Source organism: Brachycentrus maculatus, unplaced genomic scaffold (assembly GCF_059751285.1).
Source record: "Brachycentrus maculatus isolate JH-2025_06_01 unplaced genomic scaffold, ASM5975128v1 h1tg000004l, whole genome shotgun sequence".
Lineage (NCBI taxonomy): Eukaryota > Metazoa > Arthropoda > Insecta > Trichoptera > Brachycentridae > Brachycentrus > Brachycentrus maculatus.
In genome coordinates, this window is record NW_028280759.1 from 2,871,232 (window position 1) to 2,892,500 (window position 21,269).

General features: G+C 34.0%; 2 protein-coding genes across 6 annotated transcripts in view; one reads left to right on the forward strand and one right to left on the reverse strand.

The window, feature by feature from the left end:
* The window catches only part of Asap (ArfGAP domain of ASAP), a 139,714-nt gene extending 122,575 nt beyond the window's left edge, over nt 1–17,139 (forward strand). Inside the window, exons 10-17 of one of the 2 annotated variants that reach the window (XM_088277181.1) lie at nt 297–477; nt 1,463–1,744; nt 2,431–2,550; nt 3,834–4,038; nt 5,819–5,947; nt 8,733–8,878; nt 11,443–11,598; nt 12,564–17,139. In XM_088277181.1, the coding sequence (XP_088133307.1) occupies nt 297–477; nt 1,463–1,744; nt 2,431–2,550; nt 3,834–4,038; nt 5,819–5,947; nt 8,733–8,878; nt 11,443–11,598; nt 12,564–12,764 (1,420 nt within the window). In that variant the 3' untranslated portion in view covers nt 12,765–17,139. The remainder of the gene's footprint in view (nt 1–296; nt 478–1,462; nt 1,745–2,430; nt 2,551–3,833; nt 4,039–5,818; nt 5,948–8,732; nt 8,879–11,442; nt 11,599–12,563) is intronic. The other variant, XM_088277188.1, reaches the window with a different exon arrangement.
* An 802-nt stretch (nt 17,140–17,941) lies between these two features.
* The window catches only part of T3dh (Type III alcohol dehydrogenase), a 21,095-nt gene continuing 17,767 nt past the window's right edge, over nt 17,942–21,269 (reverse strand). For all 4 annotated transcript variants that reach the window (XM_088277215.1, XM_088277223.1, XM_088277240.1 and 1 more), the window contains 3 exons: nt 20,254–20,435; nt 19,151–19,424; nt 17,942–18,255 (listed from right to left, as the gene is read on the reverse strand). In XM_088277215.1, coding sequence (XP_088133341.1) covers nt 18,172–18,255; nt 19,151–19,424; nt 20,254–20,435 — 540 coding nt within the window. In that variant the 3' untranslated portion in view covers nt 17,942–18,171. The remainder of the gene's footprint in view (nt 18,256–19,150; nt 19,425–20,253; nt 20,436–21,269) is intronic.

Here is a 21,269-nt window from a genome sequence, read left to right on the forward strand (position 1 = left end):
ATATTGAATTAATAATAAAGTGAAAAATCACTTTCATTTACACCAGGGTAATATTGAATTAATATTAGAGTGAAAAATCACTTACATTTTTTTGAAACCCCCCTGGGAACTCGGGACCTACGGTACAGAAGCCAAGCGTGCGGACCATTACACTACGGACGCAGACAAGTATGTACTAGTACAAGCTTGTCTAAATTAAACACTGGCTAATGTGATGTCAAACCTACATAAGTGTGTTCAAACAATTTTTAAACAAATGCCAGAGTATTGAACGGGTGGAATGATATTCCAAACAGGGAGGAGAGGTTGCAGTTCATCCGGAGCAAGTACGTGGAGAGGCGGTGGGTGCTGCGGACCTGCGCCAGCGCGGAGGAGCGGGCCAGCGAGGTGGAGCACGCCGTGAACAACGGGGAGCTGCTGCAGCTGCTGCAGGCCATCGGGGAGGGCGCCGACCTGCAGGCCATCATGCCCAGCTCTGTGCGTACATTGTAGACTACTCACCTATATCATCATATCAGCCCGTTGAGGTCCACCGCTGGACATAGGCCTCCCCCTTCCGCCTCCACTCCTCCCGATCCTGTGCCATCCGCATCCACTGTATTCCAGCAAACTTCCTGATGTCCTTGAGGCCTCTGGTTCCTCGGTCTCCACACCAGAACGCGTTTCGTCCATCAGTCGTCGGTCATTCTGGCTATGTGACCGGCCCATTTCCACTTCAGCCAAGCAATTCGCTCTACCACGTCACAGACCTGTATCTGGCGTCGGATGCAATCATTCCTTTTTCTGTCTCTTAATGTTATTCCAAGCATAATTCGCTCCATGCTCTTATGTGCAACTTGCAACTTATAGGAGGATTCCTTGGTCAGAGTCATTGTTTCCGCGCCATAGGTTAGGACGGGTAGAATAAATTACCTATATCAGAACTTGCAAAACCGCTTTCATACACTGATCCAATTTCAATTTCAATGGTGTCAAACGATGGGTGTCAGGGGTCAGTAGCGATGTTTATAAACTTAAATTATGATTCGAGCCTTTATCCACACCCCAACGGTGCATAGGGCACTGCACCGTCTCATAGAATCTGACAAAAACTATTAGTTATTGGACAAATCAGACCAAAAAAGTACATAAGGATAAGATGTGGTCACACTTAACAAAGGCAAAATAAAGGAATGGGTAAATGATCAAGAGTTAATTTTATGAAAATTGTAAAATGTTTATATTCTTAATTTTTTTCTCTTTTTTGTGTCTATATTAGGTTAAAATCGTTAAAAACTATAAAAAAAATGTATTAAAAAAGAACTCCACCGACAAGACACACAAGGTGGCTTGGTGGGTCTCTGCAAAAAAAAAAAGCTCTAAATATGTATAAATTGTGATTTAAATAAAAAATAAAAAATACTTATAATTAAAAAAATTATAATAAAAATTTGTAGTGACATCTGTGGACTTTTTCCCACAGGACATGGAGGAGACAGCCCTGCACCTGGCAGTGGTGCGCGAGATGGGCGACGGGTCGCGTTTGCCGCTGGTGGAGCTGCTGCTGCAGGCGGCGGGCGCGGCGCTGCTGGGGCGCGCCACCAGCGCAGGGCTCACAGCGGCGCACCTGTGCGCGCTGGCCGACCGGCCCGAGCCGCTGCGCCTGCTGCTGCGCGCCGGCGCGCCCACCGCGCCCCGCGACGCGCGCGGACACACGCCGCTGCAGATCGCGCAGCAGATGGGCCACCGCGTCTGCCAGGAGCTGGTCAGCACCCTTATGATTTACAACTTCATCAAACACAATAAAAAACAAATTATTGTAACTGCAGACAGTTGGTAGAATTCCATATTGAATTGTTGGGTAATACGTGTATATACTTCTTACGACATTATCAAACACTGACCTCACTCAGTGTTTATAATTTCCTAAGAAGACGAAACGCGTCACGTATTAACATATACATAAATAAATGTAGAATTCAATCTAACAAACCTTGCTTTATTTTGGATACATTACCCAACAATTAAACACAATAAAACCTTCCAAAATATCAAAAATTAAAATCAGGCATATTCTCATTTTAAAACTTCTACTTCTCATCTCTCTAGCGACATATATTCTTATATTTAATTTCAAATGAAGATGTCGTTGAGAATGGAACCATCCAGACTCCCCCACATTGCGCTGTACGGCCAACCCCATGGTAGACGACTCCGAGCAGACCACCAAAGAGGTGGGTCGATAGCTGGGAATCGACATCGCAGGAGGCTAATCCCTCTTAAAAACAGGCCACAAGGCCTACAACAAGATGAAGAAGAAGAAGAATTTCAAATGTTACATTTTTCGTTTGCTTAGAGTTTTATGAAAGACTTTCAAAATTAATATATGCACTGTGACGTATCCTTGAAAATAAAATGTGTGCAATAAACTTTCATAAATATTGTTTCCAGTTGGAGTGTGCGGATAAGCGAGAAAAGAGCATGTTCGAGAATATTAATGTGGACTGGAACTTGTCTCACGATGATGGCTCCACAGACTTCTCGGATGATGACACAGTCATAGACGAAAGAGTAAGGATTTAATTTTCCTGAAATAAATTAAATTGAATTTAATTTTAAATTTAAAGAAAAAGTGAGGTTAAACTTTCTTTCTTGGTTTGCTATCATTAAATTATTGCAAAATTTTCCGATGATGATTTTCATTGAAAGTCCTTTTTTTATTTGAATAATATTGTGACTCGAATTCTATTTATTTGATTAAAAAAAATCATTTTGGTATCTTTTTGTTTAAATTTTACCGGTTAAATATGTACCATTATTTGTTAAATCTATAGTGACATGTGTTTCGATGCATTCCGCATAATTTTCAAACGTCGTATGTGAAGCTAAGTCTAAATTTTAGAGTTGTGTTCTTGAGACGTTGAAGGATAAAGAAGCGGTAGGAGCTGTTTCTTATTTTTATTAATTAATTTTTATCAGTGTAAACATGGACAACACAAGAATTAGTAAAATTGAAATAAAAATGGATAAATATCACCACAAAGTGACTGTCGTCGAATCAATTATTGAAAACATTTAGATAATTCAAAAGTCAAACCTAGACGGACCTATTGAAACCAATTTCAATTATTGTGTGTAGTATCAGTTACCAGACCCCATAGTCCAATATTAACCCTTAGAGTGCGAACTGTCGATAGATCGACTCTCTATTAATGCGTATAAAGTATTTTGCTGTGAATTTAACCGGATCCACGCGGCTCGCATAACCGTATGTGTTTTAACAAAACATGCCCCATACGCGGTTGACATAAGCGTATGTGTTTTTACTTTGCTCCAAGTTTCGAACCTCAGTTCAACTTGGAGGGATTTTTTCATGGTGTGGAACTTTGGATAAAATAATACGTCAATCCTTGGCCTTATGACATCTGTCGAAATATCTGACTAATAATTTGTAACATCACAAGGATAAATAAAAGAACAGATCCCTGATTTTTCTTGAGGTCGGTAATTAGTCCGCACCATAATCATGCCCTATATCTGTCTCACTCTCGATGCCACCCATCGCCAGTGGGTAAGAACGACACACGATGCTTGCTTTGATTTATTTATCTTACGATGTTATTTGTTTATATTACGATGTATTTCAAGAATAATGTGACACAGGTGTATTATAGAGTACCAAAAAGGCACAATGAATCCCATTGAACATTTTTGTAAAAGTAAAAGTTTTTTATTTCTACCTACAAAATGTCAAATTCGTCAAGTAGTGATGATGAAAAGCAATAAGCAATTTATGCAAAATTTGTGAAAATAAGCTCAGCACTATAAGGGTTAACCCTTTGTCATTATTTTAGCATAATGGCAGCGTCACTCCCGAGAAGAAGAGTCGTTCCCGCCCGCCCTCCTACGGCGGCGGGGGCGGTGGCGGCGGGGCGGGGGGCAGCGGAGGCGGAGACTCCTCCCCCCTCACCCTGCGCTCCCGCTCCTCCACCTGCGACTCCCTGCACGCCCCACACGCGCCCCCCACACCCAACACTCTGCCACGGAAACCCAACATGTGTAAGTTCCTTAACAGTGCCTATAATATATGGGATAGTAAAATATTTTATCTTAATGAAAATTGAAAAATTGCACTGAAGATAATATAATATATTGTTTTATGTAATTTTAGTGCTATTAACATATATGTATGTATTTGAAAGCAGGATTGAATTATTTCTTTCTGTCATATTACCTTTACGAAAATTGATCAGGTATTACAATTGCATCGCACCAAGACATTCCCAACATCGATGACTATACAAAGTACTGTATATGTATATGTATTCAGGATAATGTATGTCAAAAAATCATTGCTGTAATACAGAAACTATGTAAAGCACTCTTGGAGTGTTTTCTCACGCTATATAAATTATCCAATAAATAAATTACCTATATGTCATTTATATTTTTATATCGTTGAAATTGTAAATCTTAGCTGCAACTCACCTTTCTGATCAAACAGCGTGTTGTATATTTTACGGATTATGGAATTCACATTTATATGTGTTTTTGTTAACAAATGGGAAAAACCGGAAAAAGAAAGCTCTCTGTAACCTCGTAGCCTGGGAAGAGATATGCCTTTGCAATGTGGAGATAGAAAATGGCTTCATTGGGGATCGTAAAAGTTTTTGAAACCCTCAAACATTTATTTGAATCTGCCAGATCAGCATACTATATTAGTCATAGATTAATTCAAGTCATAAATATGGGTAGTATGCTAACCCCCATTATGTCTTCTAAAAGTGGGAAAAATTCCGAAGTGTGATTTACATTCATTATGTCCATAGCACCAGGAAGAAAGACAGCAATATTTAGTCTGATTAAATATATAAAGTTATGCAAGCTAGTACGAGTCCTGGATCAAGTTAACACTGATGCAGTTCCTTGTGCACCATCTAGTGGGATAGTGGTAAAAAACAAAAAAATTATGATCTTAATATTCCCTTATGAATCTAAGGAAATTATGTTGAATTGAAGAGATGAAAGGGCATTGCGAATTGAAGTTTGCCATTGCAACTGTCCAGCATCCAGAAAAGCATTGAGAGAAACAGTTTTGATGTTTCTTTAAAACATCTCCGTAGTTGGTTGAAGGCAATAACTCCTAGTCGCTAAAAAAAAAAAATATCTTAACTGATAGTTTGTGGATTGTTTTTAAGCCTCCAGACACATTGCGGCAACCCTGCTAATCTACAAAGTAATAAGCAGGTTCATTATTCATTTAAAAAAAACAGGTTAATCTTAGAAAAAAAAAATCTGAAATTGTCATTCTAGGTTATAAATCGGGCTGTGGTTCTGTATTTAGTGTTGGGAATTCTGAGTCAGAGATTCTGCATTTGAATCTACTGTACTACACTGTTTCTATTTTTAACAACGAGCCAATTAGAGCTTCAAAATTAGTATGAAATTGAAATATTTGTGTATATAAATAAGAATACAAATATCTCATTGGATTATTCAGCAAGCAATGTTCCCTACGATGTCTCTGTGTGGTGTCGCACTGTTTTTAAAAATTGTTAACCCACATACTTCCAATCTCCTCACAAGCTCCATCTTACAAAAGTTTCCGCTTATAAATCTCAACGGTCCGCGCTGAATGATAAAATTAGAGGGAACATTGGTTGCAACGGCCAACTTATATGTATTGTTCCATTTTTGTGCTGGCATTAGTGATTTTGTTCACAGTAGTACTAAGTGCTTAGTGGCTTCACTGAACTGATGTGTCGTTTCCTGTTGTCCGTGTAATGATTGGTTTTCTCACTAACAGCTGTCATTGTTATTAATGTTTGCGCTTGATCAGGTAATGTGGGTAGCCTGAAGAAGCGGGCGGCCCCCCTTCCCCCGGGCGGCGCCCTGCACCCCCCCCACCACAACACCCTCGGCCACCCGAGGTCCACCCCCTCGCCCAACAGCGACAGGAACTCACTCGGTACCGCACTACTAACTAACAGCCTGTCGGGAAACTTCTCTTGTATTGAACTACACACATCTATTACCGTTATGGATAAATACCTTGTATCATATTTATTTATAGATTTGGCGTTTAATTTGTTAAACTCTATTTTAATTTGTAAATTAATATTAAAAATCAAACACCAATATTTAGAGTCTACTAAATTGGGTTTTATTATTAAAAACACATAAAAATAAAATTTGTGACAGTTGTTTCGTATTTTTATGGCATTTTCAAACTACTGTAGTTTAAATATGCCATAACAAGGCAAAACAATTGTCAGAAATTTTATTTTTATGTGTTTTTAATAATAAAATACAATTTAGTAGACTCTAAAAATCATTGTTTGATTTTAATATTTAATACAGGAATGTCTTATTATTATTGGAATTTATCATATATATAGGCAAGGAAGTTACCTCTCCTGGTGTCTCTTTGTATGTTTTGTGCATACATTGTGGTGTTCTCGCTTTAGAAAAATGTCCAAACAGTTTTTTATGGATCGATTGTAGCGGAATATACGACTATTTTTTCCAAGTTATTCCAGCCTGAAACCGCATCGCGGAAATTAAGGTTTTTAGGTTTGACTCAGCATAAAAATTTCCCTTCTCACCCCAGTATTAACCCTATTTCCGCAACCAATTCACTCAAATCAAATCTTGAGTACCAGTGAGAGTATATTCTTTTAGGGTATTGTCTCCAGGATTGGATTTCATAAATCATCTTCACAAAATTATTCGTAGTATTATCTTCAACACGGCACGCAATATTTCACGTCCATCCGGGACTCTAAATGGATCAAAGCAAACCGAAACCCCAATCTGGTTAATGAAATTTAAGCAAATTTTGCTCCAGTTAATGAAATTCTCCTAAATTTAGCTCTGTGATAAGAACCAGGCTGCATTATAATAGGGTGCTCTATTTTTTAATTTTTTAATTTCACTTTGAGTTCTACATCCATCCAATGCTATTGTTGATGCAAGAGTGTAATAAATGCACATTGTGCATTGGCTTCTTAATTGTTCTAAACATCACACAAAACATTTGACGGTGTTCTTCTTCAGCGCTATTAATATTGTAAAAATATAAACTGAAAAAAATTTAAACACCCGTTGACCTTGTTTTTACTTGCATAAACCTGCATATCGACCGCTCTACGCTCTATATTGTAAGCCATTAAGTGTAATTTTACAAGAGAAGTATTTAAACATATTTTATCTGAAGCATTTATACTGATTTGCAAGTTTTTTGTTAAAGAAAAAAGATTATCAATTTTAATTAGAACTAGTGATCTAAATTACACAAATTTGTAGATTTTCGGCTTACAATAGCAAACAGCGTAAGTATGAGGGGTCAATATGTATACAACAGAACTTTCCCGACAATCTGATATATTCATTTCTAACTAACAATCATATCTGGAGATGTGGAGGGTAGGAGTGGATCATACGCGAGGGATAAAAAAACATAAACGTATCTATCACCAACAAATTTACAGAAATATATAAATTTTTTCAATTCATACTTTTCTGCATAGTTTTTATCCGTGAGCAAGTAAGATAAAACAAATCATAGTTTTGATTAATTAAATACACACACATACACATTTTAAAATATATATACATATATATAAACATCTTAATGTAATATTTACACATTGTATTATTTATTTATATAGCACTAACTTTGTGAAACATACCGATTTAAATATAAAATTGTACAATACCACTTTTGAGTTTATTAATATAAACATAACTAGTTTCGAAAACTACAGATGTTCTCATCAATCTCACACATAGAAAAAGCACTACACAAATTGGTGGTGTTATATGTTTGTGACTTTACTTCGAGCATGTTGATATTTGTTATTACAATCAATCCCATAGTAATTACATACTAGGGTCCTGATCTCCCATAGATTTTTTTTAAAGTGTATACTGAATCATCTGTATATGTGTACTGTATAGTATAAGTAAATAACATTTTCTAGCAATATTTTCTCACTACATGTCCATGCATTTGCTTTGTAGCATCTTAGAATAAAATCCCAACTACTCACAAACTGTTGGTGCGTTCTTTCTGCCTTTTATGTAACCGCAACTACGCATCACAATTAAGTTCTTGTTCAATTCTTTTGAAATATGTAAAAGTTATCAGATCAAAATAATAAATTTAAAATACATACATGCAGTGTTGAATATTTTGCAAATTATGTGGTTATAACATTAAAATTGCCGAGATGAATCTGGACTCTAGTTATGACAATTTGCTTTCATCCTCCTTTTGTGTGTTAAATTTTTGGGGATACACAATTTCTTTATTTCATACATTGCAAACTGATTATAGCTAAGGGGACCCATTGCTTTTTTTTACTATGCACTACAATTTTTAAACAAAATAATTTAAATTTTAAATGTTGGATAAATATCGTGAGAATACTGGCAAAAAATTCTAAAATCCCTGTTTTAATAATCCCTGTTATTTAAAGCTTTTAAGCTGAATAAAATACTCACTATTGAACTGAAAGTTGAATTTACTTAAAAAGCCAAATAAATATGGCATTTCAAACTACTTAGTGTATTTGCCAGTTTATAGAATGTTGAAAACTTTATAATGCTGCATCATTAAGTCGAAATTTTAGATTTTCGAGTTAACGTTTTTTGCTAGTATACCCACGATATAAACGCCATCGTTGTTCACGTAAAAATGGAAAAATATTACAATTAATTTGTCTTGTTTTACATTATTATTTGGTTTAAAGGGGGCACATTGAAGGCGCGGCCGCAGCAACCCCCTCCGACCCCCCCTCTCGTGCCGCCGCCATCGCAGTCTGTTCCCGGGACGCCCCTCCACAATGGAAACTCGCACCATCACAATACAGAGGACCCTACTCCACCACCCAGAAAAGTATATAACTCTTTCATTTTTAATAAATATGAATATAAAATATATCATCTACAGCAGTATTTCTCAAAGTGGGCGATAACGCCCTGTTGTGGGCGCTGGTGGCCTGGAAGGGGGCGGAAGGGGCCCAGAAAAATTAAAATAATAAATGTCATTTTGGTTTTAAGATGTGTTAAAGTAAAAACAATGGTGCGCTGAAAAATAATTGATTTTCAAAGTGGGCGATAGACCAAATAATATATTATTAGATTAAAACCAATATTTTTAGCTTTTCCACTTTATTTTTATTTGACCAGCGACCGGGTTTCGTCGTTACCGACATCATCAGACTGGTTTTAATCTAATAATATATTAAAAATGCCATTTCATCACGAAGTGTCAGTGGATAATATAAATCTATTAAAAAGACTAAATAAGTTTGAGAACCACTGATCTACAAGATTATAATTTATATATTAAATATTTAAAAGAAACACTAATTTTTAGAGTCTAATGAATTGTTTTTTTATTATTAAAAACACACAAAAATAAAATTTGTGTAAATTGTTTCGCCTCGTTATGGCATTTTCAAACTACTCTTGTTTGAAAATGCAAAACAGCAGTTTGAAAATACCATAACAAAGCTAAACAATTGTCACAAATTAAATTTTTGTGTTTTTAACTATAAAATACAATTTAGAAGACTCTAAAAATCAGTGTTTGATTGTAATATTTTAAATATAAATTAAAATGGAGTTCTACAAATTAAATGCCAGTTATAAATATGAATACAGGATTATATATAACATAATAGCCAACCCATATCAATTAATAACATTTATTAGATCTTACATCTTATTATCAAAGATTTGAATACATAATTATGTATTTCTCAAAATAAATCAATTTTAATCATATATTTATAGTGTAAAAGTGTCAAATGGCCTCACAAATTACTAAAAAGCCAGTTTCCTGTGTAGTGAGAAAATATGTGATCCGATCAAATGTATTTTTCTGGGTGTAAAAAATCCAGGAACATGGCTTGGAAGCAGGGCATAGAACTTTTAAATAAATGTTTTTATTTTTACCAGAAAAAAAATAGAGCAAGCCAACTTTATGTCACGCAGAAGAAAGAGACAAGGGTAAATTAAATTTTGCTGGAGGCCTTTATAGTTACAGCTTTCTGCCCACTTTCTATTATGTATGTTCCCTTTGGTTATTTTTTTATTAGCATGGCTTATGTTGTGTCATCACGTGTGCGGTTTATTTTTATGTCAATTTTAATATATGATCCTCGTGTCCCTGTCATTAGTTTTAAGATAATTTCGATTTTGTTTTTATACTTCTCTTTTTGTAACATAGATGGTCGTATTATTATTTATAGGATAAATGGTTAGTTGAATTTACTGTGTATTATCTTCTTTATCTCACAATTCCGCTGCTCACCTTTATATCCCACGTATTGTAAATAGGAATGAGATCACGATATTATAACTGAGTTGTAAAAAACTGGCGGACCTCCGTCCGCCTCCGTAGCGTAATGGTCAGCACGCTCGGCTACCGTACTGGTGGTCCCGGGTTCGATTCCCAGGCGGGGGGTCAAATATATATATATAAGTGATTTTTTCACTCTAATTTTTATTCAATATTACCCTGGACTGGTGCCTAAAGCGGAGGACTTATCACCATTCCTTCATGTATTAACGATCTAGATAACACTGCGTTTATATGATTCAGAGCCATATGCACCATCGGGTGCGGATGAGGGTTTGAAGAAGAAGAAATGTTAAAAACTATATTTTATCAGGTTTTCTTTCTATGGACAATAAAAAATCTATTCACATTGTATACAAATTATGCACAAATAATATATCTTTTTGCGCATGTCAATTTATTCAATATTTGGTTTTCAAATAACATATGACTTTTTTTATTAATGATTTCTTTTTACTCCAATTTAACATACATATTAACTTTTTTTGTTGGTACATATAAATCATACCTTATTAAATAAGGTAACTGAGTTACACTTTAATGAGACTTATATACTCGGGTTTTTCCAACTGTAACATAAATAACCTCTCGTAGTGCATGTTTCCTTTTTTATATTAATAAATAGATATTTAGGTTCATGTTAATTACATTATTTAACCTGTACCAGTTTTTATTACATTAGGTTTTATAAAATATTATACACTGTTAACTTTTTGGTAACTTAAAATACTTTGTTATTTAAATTTTCATAAAACATCTTTACAGTTTCTATTTTTAAATACCAATATATGTTTCTTGAATATTTTTCGCAGATACTTTGTGGCACATTTTATAAACTTTATAAACTAAAACAACTTTGTTTTAACCACTTTTTTTTGGTACACTTTTTCCAACCGGTTTCAACAAGAATCTTATCATCATCAGGGTTTATGTACTAATTCTAAAACATTATAAAATTAGACAAAGTTGTTTTATTTTATAAAGTTTACCAATGTATGTATTTTCAAACAAAACATATTAAATGTAAAGGCAATAATATGTTAGTATGGATGCTCGTTGTATCATTTATGTTTATTTTTTCTTCGATATTTTAGGATTGTTCTAGTCAAGATTCATCGTTGGAGCTTTGTGAGTTATCCGACCACTCGGTCATATCGTATGACGCAGATCAGAGGCTGACGGAGAATCGTCTCGATGTGTCCGATGTGTCCAGTCTCCATTCGAGATCACCAAGCGCTTCCATCAATATGGTTAGTTAAACAATTCTTTAAAAAATTGTTCCTTCATTTTGTATTATTTTATTCAACTGCAGTCGAACCAGGATATAAGAGAACCGAAGGGACTGGAACATTTTTCTCTCATCTTTATAAAAGACTTCTTTAGGTCTCTCTTCCATGGTCTATTTTACAGAGGGGTAAAATAACAGGACCTCAAGCCAATTCTCCTTTAAAGAGGTTTGTCTTCTATATAGGTCTCTTATAGATATCCAGGTTCAACTGTATTCATGTTGTTAAATAGATGCGTGTGTGATTGTTGTTTTAAAGTGGAGGAAAGAGCAAGGTTTTATACGGTAGAAAAATTCTAAACAGGCGTTAAAAAAGAATCTTTGAAAATTTTCAGAAGAATTTTCAATGGATCTGAAAGTATTTTTTTTTCCTTTTGTTTTTTCGCCTTTCAAAAGTTTTTGTACAAGACCTCACTTTTCCTATGTATGGCTCTGATTGGCAGTGAAGCCCAATAGACACATTTTGATTATTGTCAGTCTATTTAACAACAGTTATAAATATTATTTGTCTGCTTCCGTAGTGTAGTGGTTTGTGCATTTTACTACCATGCTGGAGATCCTGGGTTGGATTCCCAGGGGATCAAAAGAAATAAAAGTGATTTCGCTCTAATATTTATAATATTACCCTGATCCTGAGTCTTTACGTAATTAACAATTTAAAAAACACTGTTAATAGGATTTCGTACCCTATTCAATATTGAATGCGGATAAGGGTTAAATCAAAATCAAATAATAGCACACTACACAACCATATTAACAAATGACATTACACACGTTACATACAACGTGAAAATCCACTGGAATAATTTTTTTATTAGCGAAATTCCAAATCAAATGAAATGAGCCAACGGGCATACGTCTGACATTTTCCAATATTCTTTGATAGTTGTGTTGTTTGAAATATTAAATATCAATTTTTTTTTCATTTAGGCCGGTCCTTTAAAAAGATGTCGCGCTTTGTACGATTGTTCAGCCGATAATGAAGACGAACTTTCATTCCGGGAGGGGGAAGTTATCATCGTCTTGAACGATCGAACGGAGGATGACAACTGGATGGAAGGAACCGTCGAAGGGAATCCTCATCGCAGAGGAATGTTTCCCATCTCCTTTGTGCACATGCTACCAGACTGAAGAGACTCCGCCATCCTTATTTCAGTAATCTCAACGGCGTTTATTCCACTTTGAACTGCATAACTACAAATTATGTATCACGGTGGAAAGATAGTTAATTAAACAAAGGAAAAATCATCATAACGAATGCACTGTCAAAGCTAATATTTTAATATCTAACAGACCACACTTGTTCCCTTAACGGCGTCACAATTTCAAGTGTTTGAACAAAAATTTTAAATGGGAACATCTGTAATTTTAATAAATAAGTATTAAAAAAATAGAACAAAGATGAACATCACATTTTTATTCATAAGGATACCCTTTTTTCAATGATTTTATTAGTTTTTATTTAATGAGTAATGTAATAGTTTACTTGAGACAGAACAAAATATATGATGGTAAAATAAAACGAATGCCGATTTCTGAGCAAATTGTTTTCAATACTTCTCTTTTAAGATGAATTATAAAACGGGCCAAAAGCTTTTAAGGCAATTCTTATTCACTCGAGAGTCCGAATTTAAACTCAGTTTTGGAGAGCTTTCGAATAAAGTATAATGGCGATCAAATCAAATATCTCATACTTTTCTACTGGATGAGATAGTGCTGGGAAAACTCAAAGTTGATCAAAGCGATCTTCATTTGATTAATTCCCAAAACCTGTGATCCAGGACTCAAAACAAACATTAGTGCGAAGTTACATTATTGGATTTTTTATCAAGACTTATGGCTCGATAATTTCTTACCTAAATGTCAACAAAAAAACTTCTATTATTATAAATGACTACATGTAATGAAGAAAAAATTGTGTACCAAACCCTAAATGTTTGGAAATTGATATTTGCTTTTATATCTTCATAATGTTCTATATTGCATACCTTTTTTCAAAACCATTGCGGTCTAATAAAAAGTTTCAATTTTTTTTAATGAAAGCACATTTGATAGAACAAAATTGTCTCAAACATTATGATAAAAGTAAGATTTTATTCTTCCAAAAGCACTATTGAATCCATAGGTGTAAAAGTGCTTATCATGACATTATGAATTTAGCTTTAGAAAGATTAAACTCTTCTTTCTAAAAGGTCTTTATAAATTACAAATAATTACATATTTTTATATATATCCTTGATTCCTCCAAAAAATAATTACATTTTATGTATATTATATTATGTTTATTATTTAAAGATGTCTGATGAATGCATTCATTAGCGATCTTATGTGAAATGTACTTTATTTCTATAGTTGGAAGATGAAAGGGAATACACATTATCATGATGAAGTTTTCCCTGTTTCAAGTAATGTAGCAATCTGACAGTTTATATATTTGTGGACTGCTTGTGGGCAGTTTTGGAAAATATGTAGTGATATTTTTTAAAGATTAGCCATCGGCATTCTTGAAACTTGAACAAAATTTGTTTTACATATATTTTACATGTTGTTTCATAGTAAAATTATCAGGATTGTAAAAATATAATTTCCTATGTAACAATGGGAACTAAAAGGAACAATCTATAGTGTGAGTTACGTCGAGAGGCTGAGGTGTACTGTTAATCTCGACATTTTTTTAGGAATATTTCAACAATGTGATATTTAACAAAGTGAACTGCTTTTTAAATAGGAGCGAATAGCAACTTGATTGTCGCCATCATTCTCAACATTTGTAGTTCAGTTTATAGATATTTTATAATTTTTGTAAATTGTAAAGTTCTCATACGGTTTAGGTTAAGAAGATTCAAAACTCACTCCAAGGCCATTTTAATTAGGAAATGAAATGCTCTCGCATACAAATGCCATTTATAATACTTATATTATTGTACAGAAAGTGCATTATGTATATTTATGTATGATAAATAGATGTTAATTCAATTACTTTCACTATGTTTTTACTAAATTTTGGAAATAAGGTGAAGTGACAACCAATAATATGGACAACCTGTTTACCAAACAAACTTTATTAAATTGACATCCGTGCTATGTATGCTTGTACAATGGATTATTCAATCGACCTCCACGCTCTGTATGCTTGTACAGTGGATTATTCAATCGACTTCCGTTCTTCGTATGTATGTACAGTGGATTATTCAATCGACCTCCATGCTTTGTATGCTTGTACAGTGGATTATTCAATCGATCTCCACGCTCTGTATGCTTGTACAGTGGATTATTCAATCGACCTCCACGCTCTGTATGCTTGTACAGTGGATTATTCAATCGACCTCCACGCTCTGTATGCTTGTACAGTGGATTATTCAATCGACCTCCACGCTCTGTATGCTTGTACAGTGGATTATTCAATCGACCTCCATGCTTTGTATGCTTGTACAGCGGATTATTCAATCGACCTCCATGCTTTGTATGCTTGTACAGTGGATTATTCAGTCGACCTCCGTGCTTTGTATGCTTGTACAGTGGAAATAGTTAAACACGTAAACACACGTGAACATTTGGTTGACGTAATATTCTGGTCCTGACAAAATGTAATATAATTTCATGCATGCATTTACCGGTCGCTACATATCGTATTTAGGTAGGTACCTAGTAGGGTAAAAAACTAATAGGATTACCGGTTGTTAAAAAAAATAACTGTCTTGTGTTCAGTTTTTGTATACAATTTTCCAATTTTTACAATTAATGCATATATTTTTTCAAATATAAATTTCTTGTTCAAGTATGAGTATTGTAAATAAACAGTGTATCCAATGTAAGGTGATTTAATGTGTAAACTCCCAAAGAACAAGTTTACACTTTGAATATTAACTTTTTACTAATCATCGGTGAGTATTTTTGAATGAATGCTATTCATCTTTTTTTTGTGTTAAACGATTTCCACTGTAGTATAATGTCAATATACAAATGAAATATAAATTGCCATATAGTGCATTAAGTGTGTAAATAATATTTTATTTCCAAACAAAAAGTTATGGATGTCAATATGATGTTTTTCTTACTCTTATTTCATTATGGTTTTTAAATATAACGCCCTAACATTATTGTGAAAAGTCATTGTTTTGTAAGTACCGGATATTTTAAATTAGTTTATTTCTGCTAATATCTGAAATAACTGCATGATACATGAATTCTGGCCAATACATTCACAATTAGTCATAACATTCACCATAGTATGTGAAAAAGTTTAAAAATTGGCCAAAAATATTTTTTTCATTTTTAATTCCAGATTTTTCATGTATTACTTTGTTTTTATTGTTACGGCAAGTTTATCGCATAAATTATATGGATCTAATTTATGTATTTATTAACATTATTATTAAGTCTTCTGAATTGTTTGTACTAAATAAAGGTACAACATATATTATATAGCGTATACATTTGTATGTAATGTTTAGTTGTTCCAGTAATACATTCACACGAACACTAATTGTATGCCAAAGACGCTTAGCTAGTTTTTCTCTATGTGTTTATGTATTATAATAGACCGTAGGTATTAGAAACACATTTATAAATATATTTTTACAGTGTAATTATTCTTTTTCAAAGTCTGTAATAAAAATGAGTTTTCTTAAACTCGTTGATAATTTCATATTTGTATTTATTAAAAAAAAAGTAATAATGTGAATAGTACGAAGTATTTTTTTATTGTGGCGTTGTAAATATACATATGTTCTAACTATTTATTTTTTATTTTAAATCACATTTTTTTTTCAATTACGAGCTAAGTTCGCTGTCAACATTATGGAGTCGGACATTGTCTGACTTTTTTGAGGTTTGAGACCTTTAATGGCCTACTGTTTTTACGTAACACGCAATATTATCATTGGCAACTTCTGAGACTGGTAGATCCTCCAATTCACTATGAATCTTATTAAAATTTTATAACTGCCTAGAATATATAGTTGTATGCGAAATGTTATAAAAAAGATTACGTCATTGTTCGATGGACTTCAACCCGAGTAAATATGCCACAATGGTCATTGTTTACTGCGGATAATGTTAACGTGCATTCCTCAAATATTTTAGTGATTAGAAATTGTTTCATGGTGTTTCACTGTTCCTTCGGACGTTGCTGAGCACTATCAAATATGAATTATTGGCTTTTAACTAATATTGATCACTTAACAATTTAATTAAGATCTCTTGGAAATATCTTCTAAATTTAAAATTCTTAATCTGCGATATAACTCGATACATATTTGCAAGGTTTATTTGTGTCCTTTGTCAGTGTCATTAAGAATTTCTAGTTCTGTTGATCTTTGAATATTGACATAATTTGATCAGGAAAGTGAGTCAGCTCAGTATTGTGTGCCACAAACGTCAGAAATGGTGTATTCCATTTATACTATTTTGTGGAAATGAAATGTGAAACAATATTCATTTGTTAATTGTTCTTGTGTAGATACCTGATACTATTATAGAGAAAATAAATTATAAAACTTCAAAACATATTTTTACTAACCACCCCTTTTTAGAAAGAACCCATAAGAAGAACCTATAGAATAACTGAAAGCACATGTATGTAATAACTGTGGATACATTATAGTCATACAAAGGGAAAATCTGTTTATTTCGCTGGTCAGGTGATACCTCTACAACAATGAACTTTGGCATCATGAAATTGTCTCTTATAGGATTTCTGGGTCACAGTTTATGGATATGAACACAAGTTGTGACACAAATGCAGCAAATATGGTAATAAAAGATTTATTGTTACAAAAATATATTTATATCATTGAAATTCGTATTAATCAAAGGGATAAAAATCTGTTTAAATATACGACAAACACATGAGAATAAAACTTTATTTTAATCGTTACACCGCAATATTTCTGGCAACTTGACCTATGACCCTAAGCACCCGCTAGAGGGCAGGGCAGAGGTGTACGCGGAGGAATATGTCGCGGAGACTGAACCCCTTTTGAAATTTACATAAAGGTGACTGAATAGACTTGTTCATAAGAACAATATAGACTGTCATAGTGACCTGTTGAATAAACCGACTTATTTTTACCGATACATTAGCCATAATTATACAAAAGATCACATACAGTATCTATGGGCACTTTGAACAAGAGTTTGTGTCTGCATAGTTTGCTTACTTTAACATGTCCTGTAACATGCCAAATATCCATACGAACATGGCTGGACATAAGAGTCGTGTCCATGTTATTTTTATGTTCAGATATTACAGTGTCGCTTCAACAGTTAATGATAATTGTCATCATAGCAAGATGTGAAAAAATAAGATAGATTAAATCTACTGTTAAAGTAGGGTTAGATTTTTAACAATATTTCATTTACTCAGTAAAACTTAATTAAAAATGGATAGATTTTACCACAAAGTGACTGCTGAATCAATCAATGAAATTTTCACGAAGAACATATTTGGGATATCCAGGTATGTACTCTATATGAGACACAGTGCCTAATTTATACTTAATATAATAATTTAATTTAATAATAATTTGTGAACGTATTAAAAGATCTTCATAGAGTTCAAGAAGAGTCCAGCAAGATCTTCCTCGGTTTGTTCCCTCGGTGCCAACTTTGTAATACGGTGCTGAAAAATAAAAATTTTCAATGTTTAAAAACAAAAGTTAGATTTATAATCACATCCAATAAGAGGTTTTCATGATTTTTTTAACCCATCATTAAATAGGGTCTGAGATATAAATTTGATAGTGTCAATCATAGAAACATAACCATAACTATAAGCCAAAATATGTCAAGAGGTTAGGAAAATAGTCAAGAGTTAAAGTGCGTATTTTTATTTTTGATATGGCAGTATGACTACAGGTAATCAATTTTCATGAAAAAACAGACTGTTAAGTCCCCATATGCAGGACCAACCTGTCAGATACTTCTTTTTTTCTTGTCTCAATCCTGTGGATTTGCCTGCAGCAACAAATGACACCTCCTTCGCCACTCTGGTTTATTTTGCAAAACCCTCTTTAACTCCCCATTACGTCGAACAGCCCATGTTCTCGTATAAGTCGCAAAGATATTCACGGCGTGGGCGTCTTTTGGCGTTTGTTCCCTCTATTATTAGGTGCAGGAAACCCTCCTGTCTCAACACACGACCGATCCATTTGGCGCGTTTCTCAGAGATAGTTGCGATAGATAAATGTGTAGAAAATAATTGTAAACCGATATATGACCGAGTTAAAAATTGAGCAATTAAAAACTACTAGGTATAATTGAAAAGTATATCTAAGATGGTTTACTCTTATACAACAAATGTATACCATATAAAATTTTGTAAAATGTCAATAGGAAAATAGGACAAGAATTGACGAGAAAGACTTAGCCTGATAAAATCATGTCTAGAGTCTATGGAAATGGAGGGCATTTGAGAAAGTTGGGATTGTGCAAAATGTGCATGGCATTTCATCTTCTATGCCCTATTAAATGGTGTTATGGCAGCGGTAGTATGTAAAAGTAGTAATAACACAAACCTGGGGAAGGGTTCCCTTCACCAGTTTAGGAATATCTTCCTTAGTGAAGCCGAGCTCCGACAAACCATTTTCCACCTTCATGATGCTCATGTACTTGCGTATTATGTCGGCAAGGATGGCTCCGGCATCAGCCTTCTTGGCGTTGGAAATATCAGCGCCCAGCAGCTCTGCGGCCTCCAGGTGCCGCTCCGGACAGGCAGATCCAGTGAAGGCAAACACGGCGGGAGCTGACATCACTACTGACAAGCCGTGGGGGATGATGGGATGGTCATCACTGAAACATAATACATCAAATCAGCTAATCAATTGCGTAAAAACAAATTTAAAAAGATAGTCATTAAAGCACTATGAAATAATTATACCATGGAACAAATAGCTGCTTAAGGCCAAGTATTCGTTAAATTGCAACTTTATTTTCTCTAAACCCAGGTAACATTTTACGTAAATTATCATTTCTTAAAACATCGTTTTTGCATTGGAAAAATAAGTCTTTCTTCGAAATAATTTCATACATGGTTTTGAAAAGAAAAGAGTTATTGAACGGTAAGGAGTCCAATTCACATTTTTTTAAATTGAGCCAGAGCACACGACCAGCCCTGAGCATGGCTGAAAGCATTCTGATTTGAGCGCTTGATACAAGCTTGAGATCTAAGCCTTAATCCAGCACTCAAACCCGAGACCTTCGGGTACTCAGTCTACACTGCTCTGCTTAGTGAAGTTAAGTATCCTTTTATCCTCATTGTAAAATAAACTATTGAAACTATGTAAAATATATGTGTACATTGGGAGACATATTACCTGAAGCCAACCAAAAATAGATAGATGATAATGGTCAATATTTGAACCTAATAAAGCTGTTTGAAACAGTGGGCAGATAGTGTTTGTATATACACATTAGAGAAAATAAAACACAAAGAATTGGGAATTGGTAACAGAAAGAAAGGCATAAAGGAGGGAGAGGATCCCAAAGAGAAAAAATCATATGATGGATAGTTAGGGTCCTAAGAATTGATAGTAATGTTTCAGACGTTTTTTCAAGGCGTATTTTTCACCAGAATAAGTGTTTAGACTATATTTCTTTAATTAGATTTTTTTTCAATTACCTATATCCTTTGGGTTGGAATTTATTGGCATTTCCCGATATAGGATAAGACAGGCCATGGCACAGATGAACTCCGGCATTACCAAACCCGACTCCGGCCATCGTGGAAGCCAGGTGCATATTGGAGCGTGCTTCCAAGTCATCTTGGTTGTATACTGCACGTTCAAAGTATTGGCTAATGACCTAAGGAATCAATACCACTTCTTTGTAGGAAACACAGAAACATAAAATAAAACAATTTTATATCATAAAAAAATAAATTACTAAAAAACTACTAATAAATATGATAAAATAGATGAAGAAGAATATGGAAGTCTGGGCATTTACGGGGCTAGCAACCGTCATAGGCTGGTTTAAGTGATCACTGATATCACTGGTATCACGTGATACATGCGTAACATTCGCCAATTCTACCCATGATTGATAACTACAGTACTCAAATTCTTGGAACTTCTTAATAAGAAGTTCCAAGAATATATATTGATCCAATATATTGATCACACTCGAAACATTGTGTTTGAATTCACTAGAATTTCAAGAGAGACATCTATGGTAAGATGGGGAAGCTTTTTAAATAAGTATTTCAACACACTCAAAATGTTGTAAATAAATTAACTGGTCAAATTATAAGCTAAAATGAAAAGGATATTTTCTAGCCTTTCTGTAAATTTATGAAAAAATAATCTAGGATTCGGACCTCACATACAAATAAAAGAGTTTCTGCTGCTTTTTCATCTTTGTTAAGATGTCAAAAAATAATATCATGTCAAAAGTTGTAAATGATGAAATAGGTTCATAAATGTAAAACAACAAACTATTATACGAGAAATGAACTGACAAGCTGGCGTTAGTCAGCTAAGCTGGCGTTAGTCGGTAAGCTGGCTTTGCATTTTAATTGCCAACGAGCACCGTCTAAGCTCTTAAAGAGACTTTAAGAGATCATAAAGAATTTTTTACAAAATTGAACTTTTTTTTTTTTTACTTTACCTTACCTTTACTCATCTTGGAATAGTTAAA